The sequence below is a fragment of the Nipponia nippon genome, unplaced genomic scaffold (genome assembly GCF_047370975.1).
Source record: "Nipponia nippon isolate SJK-2023a ecotype South Korea unplaced genomic scaffold, ASM4737097v1 scaffold_15, whole genome shotgun sequence".
Taxonomy (NCBI): Eukaryota; Metazoa; Chordata; class Aves; order Pelecaniformes; family Threskiornithidae; genus Nipponia; species Nipponia nippon.
Window position 1 is genome coordinate 4,477,373 of NW_028262331.1, and position 19,428 is coordinate 4,496,800.

The 19,428-nt window shown below is 44.8% G+C and overlaps 1 protein-coding gene across 4 annotated transcripts in view; it reads left to right on the top strand.

The window, feature by feature from the left end:
- The first annotated feature begins 9,403 nt into the window (after positions 1-9,403).
- Positions 9,404-19,428, top strand: part of COL26A1 (collagen type XXVI alpha 1 chain) — a 179,984-nt gene continuing 169,959 nt past the window's right edge. For all 4 annotated transcript variants that reach the window (XM_087751447.1, XM_087751450.1, XM_087751449.1 and 1 more), the window contains exon 1: positions 9,404-9,819. In XM_087751447.1, coding sequence (XP_087607573.1) covers positions 9,668-9,819 — 152 coding nt within the window. In that variant the 5' untranslated portion in view covers positions 9,404-9,667. The remainder of the gene's footprint in view (positions 9,820-19,428) is intronic.

Genomic DNA, 19,428 nt, shown 5'->3' on the forward strand with positions numbered 1-19,428 from the left:
TTAATTTGAACTAGACCTTTATATTCTCCATTCTTAAATTCACTATTTTTACATCCAGGGGATTTCCTGTTATCCAAGTATGTATGGAGGCCCTTTATTTCCCTCTGTGTGTGTTTTTTAATTCAAATCAAATGTAAATGTCAGTGGTTGATTGCACTTAACCTCCTTAGGTTCATATTTCTTATTTAATTGCATTACATTTTAAGGTTTAAGGCTATATATTTACTGCTGTTAATAGCACACCATATTTTAATGAAGCTGTTATCTTCTGCAAATATATACAGAACAATGGAGATTGATTATACAGGATCTTTCGAAGAAACTGTATCTCAAAGCCATTTAAAATGAATAAACACAGTGGAGAGTTTCAGTTAATGTAGTTCTTTACCTAAAACAGCTTCAGAACTAAGGAAATGAATGGTTGGGTTATCAAGACTCTTTGCTCTCCTCTTCCCCAGCCAGAGACTGCACCTCAATAGGTCGCCAGCCATAACTGCAGTGTGCCAGGGCATACGTTACAAGCTGTGGTTGTTCTCAGAGATGCTCCAGAGTTGCAGCACCACTTTTTCCAAAGTCCATTCACCTCCTCTGTAAGCTGGCCAGACTCCCTCTCTGCCTGACCTACAGCTCAGCTCTGTAAATCTATTGTCAGTCAGTTCAGGGAAGGCTCAAAACATGGAAAATAATTATCTAATTTTCTTGAAACATCTAAAAAAAAGGCACGTATTACCTAGAGATCATGTACAGAAAATCTGGGACAAATCTACTGTGCTCTGCTAGAAAGCCAGCCAGCTGAACACCTGTTTTCAATGCAAAATAGTGCATCACCCTACAGTTGGGGCACTGCACTGGGTTTTTCACAACAATCTTAGAGTTAAGTACTCAAGATGTGAATTGAGCCAAAAAATGTTTTGCTGTGAGCCGCTTCTTTCCAGGCACACGGCGAGGCTGATAGTCTTGTCCTACCATTCCATCACATACCAAAAATCTCCTTAGTCTGGTCAAAAGCTTTTATTTCTTTTTTGGGGCAGCAATCAGTTTAAACATTTCGTAGTATCTTCCAGACATTATCATTTCCTTTCTGCCAAAAAAAGAACAATTTATCTCTCTCTTTAGATTACGTCTCATCGTGCTTCTTTTTTCTTCTCTTATTTCATTATTATTACTATTTATACCATATCATTTTTATTCCATTTCTATTATCCTTAAAATAGCCATGATATATAACAAAGCACTAAACCCTGTGTTATAAAGGGAGGCACTGAGAGATTGCCCAATGGCTCTGGTAGGTCAGGGAGTTCAACCAGATTCTTTCTGGGTGTAGACTGACAGCCCTTGTGTCCTTCCTGCCTGAGACCTGGTGGCATGAGGGGTTGGGAGCCAATGTAATACCAGAGGATTATTTGGGGGTTGGTTTTGCATCTGTAGAGAGATTGATCTCCCTTAGGCAGCACAGAAAACAGAGGGAGATGAAGAGCATTTCTGGTGGTGAAAGAGCGATCTGTGTTCTATGTGAGGAGCTGGATATTAAGTACAATTTAGTAGTTCCAGTTTGGGTCATTTAGAGATGGAAGCGAGGAGGGGAGGGAAATCTGCATGCAACCAGTTCAAGAAGGTGCTCAGACTAAGCTTGTTTGACAAAACCACCCAGAGGCCCTGGAAGAGGGGTGGATTTTGGATACCAAGCCCATTAGGTGTGGTATCCATTGGTGGCAATAGAGTATACTGTGAACACCTAAGCTAGCATTAGCATACATGTGCATAGCCAAGAAATACTTGGATCCAACTGCCTTGCAGTGACTTTAGCCTTTAATGCCTACAATGATTCTTTCATATTTAGCACCTTAGCTGCCTTTTTATTGCTTCCATGGAGGAATCTGTAAGATTCAAGAGAGGAGATTAGGTAGACAGCCAGCTAAAGAGCAAGACAGTGCCACTGAACAGTTTTGCGGTTTACTTACGTGATTGCTCCCCTTAGAATGAATAGAGCAAAATGTTCATAAAGGTAAATTGATAAATCTGGAGAATATTCCCTTTCAATAATTCCCAGAGCTGTCAGCCTAACACACAGCTGTAGAAAAAAGACCCCAACAACTGAACAGGATGTTGGATTGCATTACGGTAAGAACAGAGTATATATCAAAAAGGTGTTATTGTTTTTACATAAAACACTGGTGAGTTCTTGTTCAGAGTGCTCTTTTCAGTACTGCTCACTCTACCTAAGAAGGATATGATTAAGCGGATAAAACAGGGAAAATGAGAATAATACTGTGCCTTTCAGCTCTAAGTTATAAAGCAAGACTGAAGAGCTTTGGTATTATCTTGTTTAAAAAGAGATCTTGCTGTGATTCAGTCAATGATTTTAAAATAATGAAGGGGATTAATCACATTGAAACAGACAAAGTCTATGAAAACAAGGAGACTTAATTTGAAAAATAGGATCTTAGGAAAAGAATGAAGACAGAGAAGGGAGAGGCTCATGTGAATGCTTCAAGAAATATGTAATGTCAGTTATCAGTGGGGTCCCATGAATCTAGATGCACAGTGCTTTAGAGCAGAATAAGGTGAAGATAGAACTGTAAGGAAAATATGGGTAAGACAGTTGGATTGTGGCTGACTGTTTACCAGTAACACACAGAGACAGTGAAAGCCAGGCCGGAGCAGGCTCTGGGAAACACCCGCAGCAAGGAGGCAACAGAAGGTCCTGCAGCCCGTGTGGTAAGGTCCAACACAGACAAAGATGGTGCAGGAAGGCACTGACTGGCAAGAAGTTTGCAGTGTGAAGACAGATGGCTGGCAGATAAGGAATTTGTGAAATAAGGCAGAGAAGAGGCAGAAAGCATATGCTATTAATCCACCTTAACTGCAGACTCCTAAGGTGAAAATGTTGGAGGCAATTTTGGATCTTAGCTGGGCAGAATCATGCTGCGGAGGTGGTGGTCCTACAATGGCTACAGTGGAGCAATTTTCAGCTTGCAGCCCACAAACTTTTGAAGGACCATAGCCAACTTCTAGGGGGCCTGTGAAAGCCAGCTAAGAAAAGCAGACTATTGTGGTTAGGCCTCATTGTCATGGCCCACAGGGAAAGTTCCTAGGAGATTTGAAAAAAATCAATAAAAGCTGGAAAAATATGGACGGAACATACGGATTTGCTGTGTGGAGGAAAGGCGGCTCCAGTCTCCCCACTTGCATTCCCCCCAGTTCTTCTGTTCCTTGGCTCCACAGGGCAGGTGGCACAACCTCTGAGGTGTGCAGGAGCTGGGATTTCCATAAATCCTTTCTTATCTGTTTTGTGTGCCTTTACTTGCGCATTTTGTCAGGAAGGGAGTGAGCCCACTCCCTTTTATGTGACTTGCACAATACAGAAAGGGAACTTGGACTCCCATTCATGTTAGGTTGCTCAAGTCAGGCAACCTGGATCCATGGAGAAACTGAGAGAAGTAGGAAGATTTCAGGGCCAGAGTCCAAAACCGAGATATTCTTTCGTCATGAAAGTCCTTGATTCTCTTAGATCAGAGAGAGTCCGGGACTTAGGATGGATTTTCAAATCAGCTAAGCATTTGGATACCACTGACTCTGGATATCCTATAGTCAGTGAGTCCATTGAAAATTGCAGCCTGATACCTGGTAGCTCCTTCCACTGCGTGTATAAAGTACTTCGATTTGTTGTAGAAGTTCAAGCCTGTCTGTGGTCTGGAGAGTTTATAAGTTCAGTGTTTATGTCCTGTACAGCATCAAGCAAGCAGGCAGCCCTCAGTGACTGCATAATGTTTAATGAACAGTTAATGAACAGGAACATAGTTCGAGGATACAGACATGGAGACAGACCTCCTAATGTTTTCTTTAGTGACCTCAGTGATGGAAGAGGGAGCATGCTTATTAAATCTGTAGATGAGGCAAAGCTGGAACTGAATGCAAGAACACTGGAAGGCAGGATTAAAATTTCAAGTGATCTTGACAAATTAGTGATATAATCTGAATAAAATAAGATGAAACTCATTAAGGACAACTGCAGGGCACTATGCTTTGGCAGGAATAATTTTGACTAGCAAATACAGGATGGGGGAAAGTCAGGCTAGCAGTTCTGCAGAAAAGGTAGAGAATCCCAAAGTAAACATGGATTAACAATGATATACAGATGTCAAAAAGGCAAATCCTCAGCAGGGCAGAGGTATTGCACAGAAGTATAGGTTATGGGTACCATACTATGAGACAGATGTACCAGCTGGAAAGCCTGGAGGAGAATACCAAAAAGGATCAGAACTATGTAACATATGACCTATAGAGAAAGTCTGAAGAATTTAGCATTGTTTTGCTTCTAGAAGGCAAGGAGAGGTGTTAAAACATTTTTAAAAGTACTTTGAGGAATGAAAAGTCTGTTCAAAGAGAGGAGGAATAGTTTTCTATACCCGTAATGGAGAAAGTAAGACATTAAGAGCTTAAACTGCAACAAAACAGACTGAGGTTGGATATTAAGAAAAGCTACCAGTACAGAGCGCAAAGCATTGGAATATGTTTTCAGATGAGCATGGGGAGTTTCTGTCTTGAAACTGCCAGAACAAGGCAGAAAAAATTGTGCCAACAATAACCTACATATAATAGATCCTGCCTTCTAGCAGGGAGAAGGAAGAGGGATTAGACAACTCTTGCAGTCCTTCCTGGCTACTTCCGAATGTGTTTCTACTCTGGCAGGTTTGAGTGCAATGGACCTCGTGCTGTTTGTGCCTTGGTTTTATCACACCTGTGTGAATCCCTGCTTTATTGCATTCTTGGTGAGTCTGATGGGTCAAGGGTGTGTCCACAAACTCCCTGTGCTTGTGCAGATCAGTGCTTCAGTGCATGTCCAGTTGGGAGAATTTTTGCCTGACATCAAAGGTGACATAAATTATTCTTCCGAGGACACAATAATGCTCAGAGTATGTGTAATTCCACCAGACGTAGTCATTGTCTCGCTGATCTCTTGAGTCATCACATTTTCCATCTGCTGAATTATGTTTCAATCTGAGTTATTTTATCCAGTATATTACTTTATAATACCCACACAAGTGCTTCACTCAGGCAAAGTTCTCATCTAAGGTCAATGAATTTTGCCAAAGTCATGATTTCTGGATCATTTCTTGTCCTTCATACAATATCACTGTCTGTCATGTTTACTGTATGCTAAACTGCTTGTGTAAGTGTGATGTTTCTTCAGTTCTATTCCATTTTGAGTTCAGCTGTGATTGATTTATTCCAGGTCAAATTGAGGAAATTTTCACACACTAGCTACCTCCTAGCTTAAAAGAAAATCCACCACAGTCCCCTAATATTTTCAGTTTGGCTCAGGGTTGGTTTGAGTCCCCAGTAATAGATGTGCTACAACAATTTTAGTAATCTTATAATTTAATGTATAATAGAGATCTTGAACTCTTACTGTTACTAAGCTCTTATCCATCTCTTCTAATTTTCTAAGGTTCTTTGACTGCTTTGTTATATCACAATGAAATAATCTAGGCATCTTAGGAAGCTAGAAGGGATTTATCCAAATTATTTTTGGATTTAGATGGTCTTATCAATGACTTCTTTCTAACTTCAAAAGGACACTTCGTAATTCTAAAGCTCCACAAGGTTTTATCAACTAGAACAAAGCTGCTTTTCCTTCGGTCTCTTCTTAGTACCCACATGAAAAGTGCACTCAAAAAATCCAAGTGATGGGCTTTTCAAAATTTGTTTGCCATGATTCTAACAACGTTGCGACTCCTTTTCAGCTAACTACTGACTTTTGTAATACTGTAAGAGGTGCTGAACAGGAATTGCAGTTCTGGGGCTGGACTCTGCTTACAGGCATGACAGTGCTTTTCCACCTTTTTGAGCCACCTTTCAAACTGAAAAAAACATTGTAGAAAACAAATCCCTCTTTTGCTGTATCATTCCACTGTTTTTTCCTTTGCAACTGAACAAAAATCAGACTACACTTTGAACGTTCCTTTTATCGTCTGTATTTCCCCCCCGATTCATTTATTGGCTGGCTTGCATGCAGTGTATATGTTTAAAGAAATTATAGATGTTTTCGCAGAACAGTTTCTGATGTCTTATGTCCCAGGTATGTCCAATGGACTAGGAAGCTGAAAAACACTCCAGATGATGTGAAACCCCATGTGCGCACACATGTCCAACGGATTAGTCTTCTGACATGACAGTGTGAGGCTGTCACTTGCATGGAAGGTGAGCAGTGTGTGGCAGGAAGGGCCTCCAGGGACTGCTTTTTCATGACAGCAAAGTCAGTAGGGTTGGTAAATTGAAAACCTGGCCCTTGCCTCTTTACAATTTCCCCCTGTGCTTCCATGTGTCGTGGCCTTCCCGTATGTACCCTGCCTCTTCCACCTTGAACTGAGTTGATGAAATACATCCAAATAATTTACTTAGCCCTGATTGCCTGGGCAAATCTCTAATTAACATGCTTATGCACAGGTATATAAAGTGTAGCTTTATATTTTGAAATATATTATGTCTGGTTTATAAGAATAGGACTGTTCAGATTTCAAGGGTTCTCTTCTCAAAGCTAGACCCTCTGATAAATTGAATGGATTATGTTTTTGTTGGCCGTCTTTGTTACCTCCATCACTGTGTTTCCAATTTATCAACATAGTTCTGAGAAATTGTTAGAACATGTCGCACTTGTAAGCACCGTGGGGAGAAAAAATATTCATTTATTACTGCTATTGTGTTTGATTATATTATGCATATCCAAAGTACTAAAATGAAATGTCATCTTTTATTCTCCCCTTACAGTAGACAATATCACCCTTTCTTCTCTCTTTCCAAAAACAGCTTGGAAGTTAATTCTTCATTTTCATTTTAAATCAGCCATACAGAGTAGAAGCAAGTGTGCATTAGGGACAGGGCAGAAGTAAGGGGAGCCTGGAGATCTGAGCTCTATTTCTGGCTCTGCCTTTAGTTCTTTGCAGTCTTGAGCGAAGTCATTTGACCTCTGGTCTCCAGTCTCAGTTCATGAAATAGGAAGAATATTAGCTTCCTACAGATGTCTCTAATAATTTGCCAGAATCACGTCTTGTCTAATCACCTGTGTTTAATATCTCCTAGGGTCTTGCAAAGTCAGCGAAGGCTGAAGCAGCAAATTTTGCGTGCAACCGAATATAAAATGATCTTGTACGGTTGAGACTTGAACACTGCAAAGAGCTTCTGAAGGGGCTAACCCAAGCCAGGAGAATGGGTCAGAAAGCTACTGGTGCCATTTAGCGCTGTTAAAAATTGATAAATGATCTATCTCAGCCTGTCAGGAGAGGGAACTTGGTGTGTTTGGGACAAGAGGCTGAACCAGGCCCTCAGCATACAGCCTGGAGCTGCAATAAACTGCCAGGGGTGGGGGCCCAGCTGCACCCAGTTTGGCTGTGCACACACAGCTGAGGATGATCACTCAGATTAAAGGACAGGGGAGCCTCAAAGAACTGCTTAGTATTTTGGGTGTGCTACAGCTCCTGACTGCTTTCCTGGGGAAAGGGTGAATTTGAGGCAGTTTGTAGCCCTACCGAGAGGGGAGATCAGAGAGTAAGCCTCTTTTTTTGTTACCCTGTCAGGATGAGCAGAGGTTTCCTGAGGACTGACTCTGAGCAAAGTGGCTGAGTGGCTGAACATCCTAGGGTGAGTTGCTGGGAGCTGTGTGTTTTCTTGGGGGTGGGAGATGGGAAGGGAAGAAATGCCCCTTGCTGAGGGTGAGGGGACACTGAAAGGGAGGGTGCTCAGGCTGACCTGAGCCTGGGCCGGGGACAGAGGGCCCTGTTATGTCCCAGCTCCAGGCACTGAGGGCTTTTTGTAAATACATAGTGGCTGTTTCTGAGTGGCCTTGGCAGCTCAATACTGCTGGACCAGACCTTTTGAGCTCCCTTTGAGTGCAGACAGTGCCGATCCATTGCCAGCTCCAGCCATGGGTCTGGGACACCCCGAGGGCAGCTGTGGGGCAACCCCAGGGAGGCTGTGCTGAGCTGCAGTGCAGACTGCACCCCTGCCTCCTTGTGTGATTTGCTCCAGTGATTAATGACAGCGGCTGCTTAAAAACCTGGTGCCTCATTTGCAGTCTAAACTTGTCTGGTTACAGGCTCCAGCCAGGGGCTATTTATCTCTGTGTGCAGGCTCTGGAGGTGGGCACCGTGGGGGAAGGGGTAGGTGCTCACCCGCGAGTGGGGGATGAACCTAGCCATTTTCCCAGTATCTTGTAGGAATCATTTTCCAGCTGCAGAATCTCACAGGGATCATGTTGCCCCTGAGGGGAAGAGGTCTCTGCCTTTGCAGACCCCCACAGGGAAGCCCCAGGCTCCAAGGATACCCCAGCAAGATTTGCTTTTGGTGGTAAATTGGGGCTGTCTTTGGATGGCTGCACAAACAGCAAAGGTGCAGAGGGGGTGCTGTGAGTTTCCAGGATCTGAGGGTAAAAACTTAGAAACACAGTTGTGTCAGCTTAAAAATTAAATCCCTCTTTGTGGTGTTTGGTTCAGTTGCTTGCACAGTCGGTGAGCTGCATCAGCCCGGGTTCCTCCGGAGCTGGGAAGGGGACACTGGAAGGCCAGCAAACGGGGTCTGTGGCACTGTCACCAAATGGGGGACGTACAAGGGCTTTCAGCTCAAATTCAGCTGCTGTGGAGAGAGGGAGCCTCGCTGCTGGCTTCCTTCTCGGGGTACTGCCTTTGCAAAACACCCACATCCTTCCACGACTGCAAAAACATTCCTCCTGTCTGTGGCTGGGGTTGACTGTGCAGTTCTTGAAGCTCAGGGCCATCGTGGGTGCTTATGGGTGATGCCAAAATGAGCAGGATGCACGTGCTGAGGGAGAGATTACTTTTTCACTGGTTACCTTGTGAATGAAGCGTCTTAAAAATTATTTATTTCCTACTTTATCTGTGTAACTGCTGCAGTGCGAACATGGCAGCAGGCACCAGCTTTTAGGTGTTTGGGGTGTGCTGCTGAAGGGCAGCGGGTTCCCCTCGAACTGGCTCTCGGTTAATCGGGTGGACGCAGGGCCTGGTGACCTCTGCCAGCGATGTTTCGGACGGGGGCTCGGGCTCCCCGGGTGTGCTCCCTGCCTGTGCCCAGAGCTGCCTGCTGACAGGGCAGCTGGAGCCCAAGCTGCTGCTGAGCCTGGGCTTCCCGTGGCGACGCTGCCAGCTCCGCCCGGGTGTCACCGTGCCGCCCCGGCGGGTTTTGTGCCTACGCGGGGCCGCGGCTCGCCTCCCTCGGCTCGGCCCGGGGCCCCGAGGTGCCCGGCCGCCTTCGCCGACGGGGAGCCCCTTCGCAGCGGGGTCTGTTGCGAGGCCTGGCAAGGGTTAACGCCGAAACCCCACGCCCACTTTGACGGAGTCGGACCAACCTCGCCAAATTTGAAAAGGCATCCGGGGCTGAGTGTGCGCCCTGGGCGCAAAGAGCCGCGCTGGCCCCGGACCCCCTGCGCGGGCAGCAGCCGCCGGGGCTCGGCTGGCCGAGGGACGGGGCTTCCCTTTGGGAGCCGGAGCAGCGGTCCCTGTGTCCCGGGCACCCCTGCCCCCTGGTCCCCGCTCCCGGGGGCACCTCCGCGCCGTGGGATCCCGCCGTGACCCCGGCCGGGGGAGGCACGGTGGGGCCCCGCGCCGTCTAAGAGGAAAAGGGGGGGCGGGAGGAAAACCCTCTTCTTGCAAAAATGCGGTTCGCTCTTCTCTTGTCCTGGTGCTGCTGCCTGCATGGATGCGCGCTAGGGACTGGCTTCCTCTATCAATTCCCAGCATCAACCCTGCAGCACAACTACCCAGAGCAGAGCTCGGGCTCGCCGGGCAGCGGCTTCGCCAGTCGCCGGTGAGTAATACCGGGTCCGCCTCCCCGGCGAGGAGGCTGGGCCCCGCCGGTGGCTCCCGGGGGGAGCAAGGGGCACGGCAAAACGGCCGGCAGCAGTCCCCGCGGAGGGTGCGAGGGGCTTGCCGCGCCGCTGCCCCTCGGGGAGCCGGGCTGGGCTGCCCGCACCCGAAACGGGGTGGGGGAGGCTCCCCACCTGCCCGCAGTAGCGTCCTTCTCTGGGGCGGGGAGCGCCTAGGGGATCGAGGAGCCGAGCTTTGGCAAATGAAACCCGCAAACTCTCCCCTCCTTGCCTCCCCCAGCCCGTCGGGGAGGGACGGTGGCACAGCCGGGGCAGCGCGCCCTGCGCAGCCAGAGCCGTAAAACCTCCTCAACCGGGACGCTGGTGATGCCGGCAGAGGGAACTGTTATAGCCCTCGGCTGCGAGGAAAAACTTGTTCAGCTCAACAAAGGAAAGACTTTAATTACAGATCTCTATTCAAAAGCTGCAGCATTCAAATAGCTGTTTAAAACCAAACCTCTCACTCTCTTCCTCTCCCCCCACCCCAAACCAATTTCTTATAAACTTAATGTAAACCCGTTTTGATTTAGTGTATCTTGCAGCTTCAGTAGAGCAAACAATTTAGGCTTCTCCCCCTCCCCTCTGTTTTCTCTGGGTATTTCTCCAGAGGTGAAACAGCTGTTCAGATGAATGAGCCGCACTGTATAAAGTGAGAGAGTGGCTTAACCTGATTCCAGTTGTTCTTGAATTTCACTATTTTTTTTCTCTGTGATTCCCTTAAATGGGGACTCGGGAATTTAATATTCAGGGCTCGTCCATCCTGTCTCTACCTCTTTTCCTCCTCTCCTTGCTAATACCTAGTATGCATGGGTTACACTGCTGTGGAGGAGGGCTTATGTTAGCACCGCTAATTTGGGCTAGGAATTGGGATAAGGCATCTACACGGCAGATTTACGTTGGCGTGTCACAGAAGTACAAGAGTGGGCGCTAGCCTTGTGCCTTGCACGGTTCTCACATATGGTGCATATTTCATCTCCAAGTGGGGGTGGTTTTGTTTGCTGGCCTGTCAAACAGGCCTTAGTCTGTAGGGGGTGTGATGTTAAACTACAGTAACTGTCAAAGGGTTTGAAATGGCAGAAAAGTATAGGAGAGTAATGGGATAAACCTATCCCAGCTGGATCTGTTCCAAGGTACCCCCTTCCCAAAGCATGAGCTGCAATGAGAACCACATGTCATTTGTCTTACATATCTATTAGCCTGCAGATCTTTGTTCAGAGCTACCACGCTTACATGAGTGCGGACTGTACCTCTGCTCACCAAAGACCTTCTCCAATTCACACTCGTGCATGATTTTCCCATGCCTCAGTTGTTTGGATAGCTGATGCTTTGTCAGGGGAACGTGTCCCTCTCCAAGTCTATAAAGTGTTTTGTAAAACCATCTAAAGCTGATTTAAACAATGATGTTGGGAAAGCTGGTAGATTTTTTTTTTTTTTGTCCAATGGAACTTTGCCATGTGAGAATCGCCCATTCTAGTTTAAAGCAGAGGAGGAAATAAAAAATTGAAGAGAGGGAAAAATCACTGGTGAATGTTTTCGAATAAAAATTCAAGTGCTTAGTCAAATATCACACGTTGAAGCAATCTTTGTATGTTTGATTTCCCCTTGAGTGATGGAGTTTTGTTGTTGGCAAATGTCTAACAGCTTCGCTTTCTGATGGGAAAATCTGTGTGGGAAAACTTTACCCAGCCACAATGTTGGACCTTTGGGGGGAGCCTCCTGCAGGGTGCAGCTTCAGGTTGGGATAGCTGTGCTTTTCTGGATTTAATATGGTGCTGGATAAGAACGAGGCTTTTTTTTCTCTGAAGTTCGACATTGATCTATGTCAGTATGAAGCCTTCTTTCAGGGGACTGAATCAGACTTGTATAAACTGTTGTTTATGTTGTTTAGTGTCCCTTTTGCCACGTAAACAGGGGATCTTAGTAGCACCTATATTATGTGAAGCAATAGCAGCTCCGTCACAGCAGAGCTTGCTGGCCTCTGCCTTGAAGACACAAGATGGTGGGTAGGTGATTACTATTAATGACACTACATGGCCATTCTAACTGTATCCTGTGCAACCTTCCCAGCGAGTGCTTTGCCCAGTGACTTCTGGCACTTTTCCTGGGTACCATCAGCTAGTACAAGCAGGCTAGAGCCTTGAAAGTTACTGCTACAGCTCCAGGTTTTGGTACGTTGCACGGTGTACTGACGCGATGCTCTACGGCTGACCTATTTCCTTGATACAAGACACACCACGTTCCTGCAGTTGTTGTCTTCTGTCCTTGATCAGCAAGTGAAGACATGATTGAGCTGTTTGGGAATCTGCTGTCAATTTTTTTAAAAAAATAGCTTGTCATAAAAGTTGTATTTCTCCAAGGGAAAAAAAAAATTATTGCTGGAATCTCTTGTCTTCCACCTAGAAAACCATTCAAAATTCAATAGCTGATATAGTATCCTTGGTATCTAGGTTGCAGGCTGTCTCAGAGATGGGCTTCTGAGGCTCTGAGGACTGCTGAACATTTTTTCTGCCAGAAAACTAAGGCCCTGGGCAGTCTAAAAAGCTTGGGGTGGTGATGGAGGGAAATCTGGAGGGGAAAAAAAAAAAATTATTCACATCCTTCAAAATGAAGTTGTGGAATACTTGTTCTGGTGGAATGTTGCTTGCTTTGTTTCCTTTTTTTAAAATGAAGCCAACCAGAAGCTAGAACTTTCAGTTGACAGATCTTGGTTATTAGACCAAAGACACTTGCAGTCTGTCTTGGCATGTGCTTGAGTTGCTTTGAACTTCTGTAGGGGATGTGCAAGTAATAATGACTGAAATCCAAGCAGCAGTGTTCGTTGGCATTGTATAGACTGTAGCAGCCTCGCTATTTGGTTTGACATTCACATTCAGCGCCTGCATTTCTAACTCGCTACTGTGTTAAGGCAGAGAGAATGGGAAGTGGGTCTTACCCAAAGCATAAGAATGGGGAGGGGCTGTCTGCCAAGCAGAAACCATTGTCCTCCAGACTTGGACATGAGCAACTTTGCTAACTGAGCTAAGGGAAGCTTATTCCCATGCTGGAAGTAGCTCGATTCTCAAAGAACGCCTGCATGTGTGTTAGTTCTCTTTGGAATTGGTGTTCTCCCAGCTTAACTTCTCATCCTATTTTCCTGTAGTTTCAAATTAGTCATGCATCAAGTCTTTGTGAACTCAAGTGTGGGAGTTAGAAACTTTTGAGGCTAGATGCAGTGCTTAGACTGGAAAACTCTTTGGATGTGAGGTGGAGGTAGCTGAAAGAAAACCCCCAAGCATGAACCGGAAAGCAATGTAGGATGATAATTCTTTCTTATTGCTAGCTTTACAGTAGCATCACAAAAGTCAGCTGGGGTGGATGCAAAGACCAACTGTGACAGACCTTCAAAATGCTTACACCTCAGCCTAAAAATTTCTTCCTGTGAACAAACATTAGAACCATGATGTTACAAATAACGTGACTGTCCAAGTAGGAGTTCTTATCCAGACTACACTGGTAATGACAAATTGGTACTTATTTTGGTCGCATAGTAATTAATTCCTAGTGCTTGCTACAGCAGTGATGTTTTCTTGAGGATGGATATGGAGAGGAAAGTAGTATCGGCCAATTGAAATCTATAAGAGCAACTTTAGATTGCTAGAGGCAGAGGTTTCGACATGGAAGGCCAGGTGGCTTCATCCATTTTTTGTTGTCACAGATGTGCCTCAGAGCACAGCCCAGGGGAGCAAGACCTGGGTTCCAGCTGTGCTGCTACCAATGGCTTACTCTGTGTCAGAGGGCAAATCACTTTGCTATGGATCCAGTGGAACAATTAAACATGCTCTGTGTGCTGCTTTGACATAGGAAAGATTTAAACTGACATCAGCTTTCCTGTATTATAGCTTGTCTTACTTCCCCCCCGAAAAACCTGAAGAGTTGATGCTTTCAGATGTTTAGGTGATGCTTGAACTATGTTGTCAATTATTCCTTGAGGCTAGCAGTCTCCTAATAGGTCACTTGAATGGCTGGCTTTCAAGATCAAGGTGTCTGGGTGGACCTGTTTTAGGTAGGGTTCTTTTCAAAATAGCTGCCTGCTTTGTGCCTGGTCTTCCAGCTACATATTTGCTAGGATGGAATTGCTCCTCCCCAGCCCTGTTTAAAGGACTGCGCATAACTGCACTGTAATGTAACAACCTCCAGCCTCTTAGGTGAGGTTTTCGTACTTTTAAGTAAGTGTGGGTCTCTTTATGTGATGGAAGCCTGTTCTTAATATTAAAAGGTGATCTATAAATCAGTATCCTGATTTATGCAGTCTGTCAGAGTGCTTTCAGAACAGGTATCCGGAGTTTTCCTGACAGTTGTCTGTTCATTCTCTCTTTACCAGAGAAAGATGGTTTGAACCTGATCTCAGCCCCAAATTCTGAACCTCTTGTGGCTATTAAGTGGGTGTGGAATATAAAACTATACATATTGGAGAAATGTGGTTCTTTTTCCTTTTACTGACAAGATCTTGCTTTCTGAGTCATTCCCTCCATCACCTAATAGTCTGTTCATTGCCTGAGGTCTCTGGTTTTCTATGGCTTGCTATGGACTGTGTGAGGATGTCAAGCAAACAAACTGGGATTTGTGTCACGCTGAGTCCTCTGCGCTAATTCCCCTTTGAAGTGCCCTACCCAGGTAACCAAGGTCAGAAGGTCTTAAGCTCATCGCCAAACCCTTGAAGTATCCGCTGTTTGTTTCCTGGACTCCGCAGCCGTATGATCTTCGTCTGACTTGTGGGGTTTGGTGCTGTAATTTTGCAATGCAATTAACAGTGAAGCCAGTGGTAGTGTAAGGACCTAGCAACACTGGAATGGCTTTGAAATACCAGACGTGACTGTAGTTACTGCAGTAAATTGTATTAGTTTAGGAAATCTCCTACTGTCTTGGCTTTCCAGCTGCTTGTGTGAATCACTTCCTCTCATGTAGGTTTCATTTACCAGCTCTAGGAAGAAAAAGGGAGCAGAGAGGCAAAGCAATGGGTGGCAGTGAACTTGTGCTCCCCTCGGATCAATTAACAAATGTGTCTCTTTCAATAACCCTTATTTGTTCATTTTCTCAAAGCTGAGCTTGTTAGTGCGCTAAAATCCTTGTTGAAACATGTCAGGTTAGAAACTTCACAGCTTTGCTTGGGGGGGAGCGGTTCTATCACACTTGGATCATAGAACATTTACTCACCTCTTTGTTTTATTGGGCTGTGTCTTGATAAAGGGGGGGTGAGATGAAGAATGACTTTGAGGTAATGATGAAAGACTGAAAGCATAGAGTGCTTTAGGTCTGCTGGATTAGAATAATGGACCAGCTACTCATGCTCTTTCCTGCATTAGACCTCTAGCATGTCTGGAAACATTGTTTTGTAAAGCATAGACTACTTCTCCTGTAGGGTAATAGTAAAATTCATCCGACCTCATTTCTGCAATATGCTCAAAGCTCTCAACTCACTTTTAATTAGAGAGATGTAGACAGTGCTTAAATTTACTTTCACTGAGGCATAATGTTTATTTTGAGGCTTTGAGCATAAAGCTAGCCTGTGCCAACTTAGATATCACAAAGACTATTAAGGATCATAGCTGCAAAAGTTAAAAAAAGCATAATACCACTACTTAGGTTACTGTTCTGTAATTTTTCAACTTTTTATATAGTTGAATAATACTAAAGCTGCTGCTTAGTGTATTTATGTGCAATGTGGCACTGCTCTGAATTAGAGTCCTTAATACTACTACAGAAAGGAACAAGGGTGGGAACTGTGGTATTGTTCCTTATTGGTTTTGTTCCTTATCTCCTTTTTAGGAAGAAGCAATTACTTGTTGACTTGCAATTTATTGCATGGAATAACATAGTTTAGATGTTTTGGCTCTTTTTGACAAGTTTAATGTTTTCCTCCTCTTGGAAATGAACAGGTGTGTAAGTAAAGAGTGTGCTTGGGTGAAAGTGTTGCCTGTAATGTTTAGGCCTGGCTATTTGAAATAGTTGAATCTTTTTGAGAGGACCAGCAAATAGGAAGCTATTTCAGGTTTGCGGCTCCTTTTCAGCTTCCAAAGCAGGGAAATCATAGCTCTGGCAAAGAAAAAAACCCTCTCCTATCTGTTTAGAAATGGCTTTTCACCCAGAGGCCTGCACAATGGATGCTACTGAGACATAAGGCAGCTTCATAATGTTTCATGTTTGGGACAGGCTAGTCACCTCTTCCATATCTATGTGGTTTATCTGGAAAAGAGTGTCTGCCACTTAAAATCACATTAGTTGATTTTGAAGCCTCTTTGAAGCTGAGCAGAGAAAGTATCTGCGAGCTTCTCTTATTGTAGGACTCTTCGCTTTACTTCTCTGTGGTCTGCTCTGTGGCTCGTGTCTGTCCAGTGGGAGCTGAGTAAGGCTGTCGTTATCCAGCCACCTTCCTTTGTGCTGAGCAAACAAACCATCTGTCAGAACTTTAAGGCTAATGTGAGGTACCACTACATAGAAATGCATCTATTCGTGTCCAATCTTGACATCAGGTTATGTAGTCAGATGTCTTTTTAATCAGTTCCAACTTTTTCTGCCCCTAGGAACTGGGTGGAAGTGATATTCTTTGCAGTATTTGTGCTAGATATAGGCATGTGTTTGCTCAGAGCATCTCAGAAATGCCAGTGCAATGAAATCATGAGGCAGGGGAATATCCCCCTGGACATGGTCGTGTAACCAAGTTGTACCGAGTCTGTAGAGTTAAGAACAGGTCCAGTCCTGTTTCTTCTGGGTGTTGTCCTGTTCCCCCCTCTTATTTTTTTTTTTTTTTTTTTTGGTGTATGTGTGCTCTAGGGGGGAGTTGTTTTTGACTTTGCAGATGGACAAGACTCGGTTCCTGCTTTCTGCTTCTCAGTGGAATAAAAAGACCGAGTACGTGTGGTGGGAAGGGAGTGCCTCATAAAGGCAGTGTAGGCAAAGGCGTTTTATGAAAGATACCTGTTTCATGTGAGGACAGTTTTGGGGGTGGACCCTACAGAAGTGAGGAAGGGGGCACAGCAGATGTGATTGCAGGCCCTGAGTACTAAGGTTACTGGTCTTCTGTGTAAGAAACTGGAATAGGATGCTCCTTACGCCATGCACATTGGCTGTTAGAGCTGTTTAGGACTAAGAAAAGGCAGCAGCACAGGTGCTAAATGAGCTAAATGCTCCTTTTGCCCTGTTGTGATGACCTTGTGAGATGGAGTTTCTCAGTTAAGGCACTGCACAACTTCCCTTCTGTCCTTGGCTTGTTTTGTGCCTGGGGTCAATCAACATCTGCTTTTTCCCCACAGGACTTTGCTTGTTTAGCTGTTCAAAAGTGTGGTGCTGGGAGCTCTCAGCTTGGTTTGAAATGCTTCTTCTCATCGTGAAAAGGCTCGGGGCAGATGGGCTGCCGCGGCTGTTGGGATGACATAACGTCTCCATGCAGAGTCTCCCATTGGCCTGGTGCTGTGGTGCTTGGTGGGGTGTGGTAGCCCTGAACGGAAGGGCAGACATTTCTTTTTTGCTGTGTGCTGCTTAGCCCTTATTAAAGTCAGATGTTTCTAACCCCTTCCTCCAGACTCTCATTATTGCTGTAAACACAGCAGAGCAGAGGGAGCTTTTTCAAATCCTCATTTGAAGCAGCAATGGGTGACAGCTCTCCAATGTGCCTGTGTGTGAAGGGGGGTTGACATGAATTTAACGCTTCAACCCAAGGGAGATTCAGTTTGTGTTTTCCCTAAAGAAAAATACTACTTTTTTTTTTTTTTTTCCATTTGATGACACTTCTCTTCCTCCTGCCTCAGGTTGCTTGGCTTCCTGGTGTTGTTCTTGCTTGATTCCCTCTTCTGCTTCCCCAGAACTGGTCTGGTTTCTGCCACCCTGCTCAGTGTGGGCTATCTGGCTGCTTGTCTCATTGCTGTATCTTGTGCAAACTTTGAGTTGTTTGCATTTTCAGGTGGCAGTGAAAGTGATACCAGCTAAAATACAGTTTCTGTTGCTGTGCTAGGATGACTAAAAAAGGCTCTCCTAGAAGAAAACACCTAGATCTGGCTGTCAGTAGCTCCGTATCTCAGCTGTACCTGTTCCAGATTTACTGTGTGGCTCTGACAGAAGGTTATTTTTCAGCTTTTTGTGAAGGGAGAAGGAGAGGAGAGACTGCCATGGTAACAGGATCTGAGATGCTTCCTACCTATAAACTGTGCTTCACACAGTGTGAGCTACCATAACCCCCTGCAGGGGAACTTATGAATCCTTGGTATCTCTAAATATAAGCCATTAACGTTGAGGTGTAAGAAGGCTATTTGTAACCTTCTTACATGCGGTTCTCCAAGGACTATGTCCTTTGCAAATCTACTTATGTGTCTCAAATATCCGCCTGTTTAATATCATTCTTTTTTGAGCTGAGAAATTCTTGGCCCGGTGAGGTATTGGAGCTGCTTTGTGCATGGCATCTGACTTGGTGAAAGCTGTGTTCCTGCAAGATCTCTGAAGATCTCTGTAAGATCATCTGTATGACTTGTTCTCGTGACGTTTTTTGCATCTGACTCTAGTCTTGTGTGCCTTGTTGTCAGCTGAGCTCAAGATGCTGGTTCTGAACTGTCAGGAGCTAAGTCAGATGTTAGGAAGATCATTGTCATTTTGATGCTGTATTTAGTCACTGGATGCTAGATTTCCTTCTGGAAATCTAGGCTATCCTAAGACATTTGAAGATGAGCTGGCCTGTTGCAAGGTTCTTGAAATCTGGCCCCTTGAGTCTCTGGCTTGGTTTAAATTGCCTTTCAAGAGTTTCTGGCGCATGGGAGGTAGAGAGAGCTTTTCTCATTTGGTACTCTACATCCCTAAGAGAACACTGATTTTAATTAGTGGTCATGGCAGCTTTGAGGTGAACTTTTTGTGCTGTTTTTAATGAACTTAAAGCTAAAATGGCAGCGATCCTGAGAACTGAGCTGTCAGCTTGTGTCTGTCACTGGCACTAGCAGTACAGGACAGAGAAAATCTGATATGCTTAAGCTTCAGTATTTCAACGTGGCAAACCCCACTAACCTAAACACTGAGGGGGGAGCCGCATTCTTTGCTATGCCTAATCTCTATTTTGTTAAACATGCATTCCTGCCAGAACTTTATTGGACAGAACAATAGTGACCAGCTGGGCAAGTGACCCTGGCTTTTCTGGTCGGCAGAGGAATTCAGCATCTGAGGAGTTCAGATTCTCATGTGCAGCTTAAAGTGATCTGGATTTAGTTGCTTTTAATTATCAGCTGGCTGATTCATAAGGCTTTGTTTTCCACCCTCTTTCCCAAGAAAAAGACCATTCCCTTAAATGCTCAGTGTATATTCTATAGAGCAGCACAAAGTCTGGGAACTGAGACTTGCAAGTTCTTACTCTCTCTTTTCTTTCCCCTAAATAAAATGGGAATAGTAATACTTCCCTTCATGTAAGGGAAGGCTCTGGGGAGTATTTCATGAGGGTGTGGTTAGATCTTAGAGGGAAGGCTGCAAAATCCAGTGTATTGTATATGAATATATGCAGAAGTTTATAATAAATCTATGAATGATAATACTTGGCACTT